We start from the raw sequence: 1867 nt of genomic DNA, 5'->3' as shown, positions 1-1867 counted from the left end.
CAATAATATGATATTTATATTATTATTGTCTGAAAGGGAGCATTCTGCCCAACAAATTCTTTGTACTTTTGCTTGAGTGAAATCTTGAGTTTAAGAAGTATTTCTCCTTCAACTTACTGTCATGTGTAAAATGTGGTATGTTGTCTACGAAAGAAGAAATTCTCAAAGAATTGATTTCAAAGTACTCTTGCTAGTTTATAAATCCCGTAACGTTTTAGGTCCAAAATACATTTCTGATCTGCTACTACACTATGACCCCCCCAGACCTCTCAGGTCATCTGGGAAAGGTGCTACTACACTATGACCCCCCAGACCTTCAGTTATCTGGGACAGGTTTACTACTACACTATGACCCCCCCAGACTCTCAGGTCATCGGGACAGGTCTGCTACCACTATGACCCCCCCAGACCTCTCACGGTCATCTGGGAAGGTTACTACTACACTATGACCCCCCCAGACCTCTCAGGTCATCTGGGACAGGTTGCTACTACACTATGACCCCCCCCAGACCTCTCAGGTCATCTGGGACAGGTCTACTATTACACTATGACCCCCCCAGAACTCAGGTCAATCTGGACAGGTCTTACTACACTATGACCCCCAGACCTCTCAGGTCATCTGGGACAGGTCTTGCTACTACACTTGACCCCCCAGACCTCTCAGGATTGGGACAGGTCTACTACTACATATGACCCCCCCCAGACCTCTCAGGTCATCTGGGACAGGTTGCTACTACACTATGACCCCCCCAGACCTCTCAGGTCATCTGGGACAGGTCTATACTATACACTATGACCCCCCAGACCTCTCAGGTCATCTGGGACAGGTCTACTATACACTATGACCCCCCCAGAACTCTCTAGGTCATCGGGACAGGTCTGCACTACACTATGACCCCCCCCAGACCATCTGGGACAGGTCTACTTTCTGTCCCCCGAGTCAAAACTAAACAGGGTGAAGCAGCTTTTCAGTTTCTATGCTCCTCATATGGAGAATAAACTCCCAGAAACCTGCGAGATCCGCTGCTACTCAGTTCTTTTAATCAAGGCTGAAGACCTTCTTTTGATGCTGCCTTTCTTTAAATTAATGCATCTCTTTAAATTCTTTGCTGCACTGTAACTTATTCTTGTGTTTAATGTGTCTATGTTTTAACTGTCTTCATGTGGTTTATTGGGTTTTAATGCTTATGATTTTTAATGTTGTGTAACTTGTTTTATTGTATACGTATGCAATGAATTTTGTGTTAAGCACTTGGAATTGCCCTGTTGCGAAATCGGTGGCTCCCACAGCAATGACGCTGCCTTGCCTTGGCTATGAACTGTCATCTCTTCAACTGCTGTTTACCCTCTGAGTAATTACTGTGACAGTAGGTGTTAGCCGCCTCCTGCTGAGCCTTTAAATGATTGATGTGTTGGCGTCTGCAGCTCTGTGACAATTACAAGTGAACTATGAACCCTCCAGCTGGACGCTCGTCCAGAAACTACCCACCGACCTGTCCATGTCCAACACAGTTACTGCTCAACATGTCTCACTGGCGGTCTAACGGTTGTTTTCCTCTGTCTCTGTGTGGTGTCTTCAGCAAGCAGCTGGCGTCCATGTGTTACAGCGTGCCGCTGTTGAAGGTGGAGGAGTGGCCGTTACCCGGAGAGTCGCTGACGGGCGACACGGTCAGAGCGCTCATCGACAGGGTCGGTGATATTTACTGGAACTCAGTCGGCCCGCAAGTATTTAAATACATGAGGGAGCTTAATGTTAATGTTTCTCTAGTCCAGTGGTTCACGACGGGGGGTGGGATCCACAGATTAATCAGAGGGTTACCAGATGATTGATTTAAGCATTTAACCCTCGTGTTGCCTTCCCGTCAAA

At 46.9% G+C, this 1867-nt stretch overlaps 1 protein-coding gene and 1 long non-coding RNA gene across 2 annotated transcripts in view; one reads left to right on the top strand and one right to left on the bottom strand.

Annotated features, from left to right (window-relative positions):
- Positions 1–1867, top strand: part of rftn2 (raftlin family member 2) — a 54656-nt gene that overhangs the window by 13637 nt on the left and 39152 nt on the right. Inside the window, 1 exon segment of the mRNA XM_032516544.1 lies at positions 1581–1689. Within this exon segment, the coding sequence (XP_032372435.1) occupies positions 1581–1689 (109 nt within the window).
- LOC116689886 (uncharacterized) overlaps positions 1–1867 on the bottom strand; it is a 24758-nt gene that overhangs the window by 8791 nt on the left and 14100 nt on the right. The gene's annotated exons all lie outside the window — the stretch shown is intronic.

This window comes from Etheostoma spectabile, chromosome 5 (genome assembly GCF_008692095.1).
Source record: "Etheostoma spectabile isolate EspeVRDwgs_2016 chromosome 5, UIUC_Espe_1.0, whole genome shotgun sequence".
Taxonomy (NCBI): Eukaryota; Metazoa; Chordata; class Actinopteri; order Perciformes; family Percidae; genus Etheostoma; species Etheostoma spectabile.
Note: the sequence above shows the minus strand (reverse complement) of the source record. Positions and strands in the feature narration are given on the sequence as shown.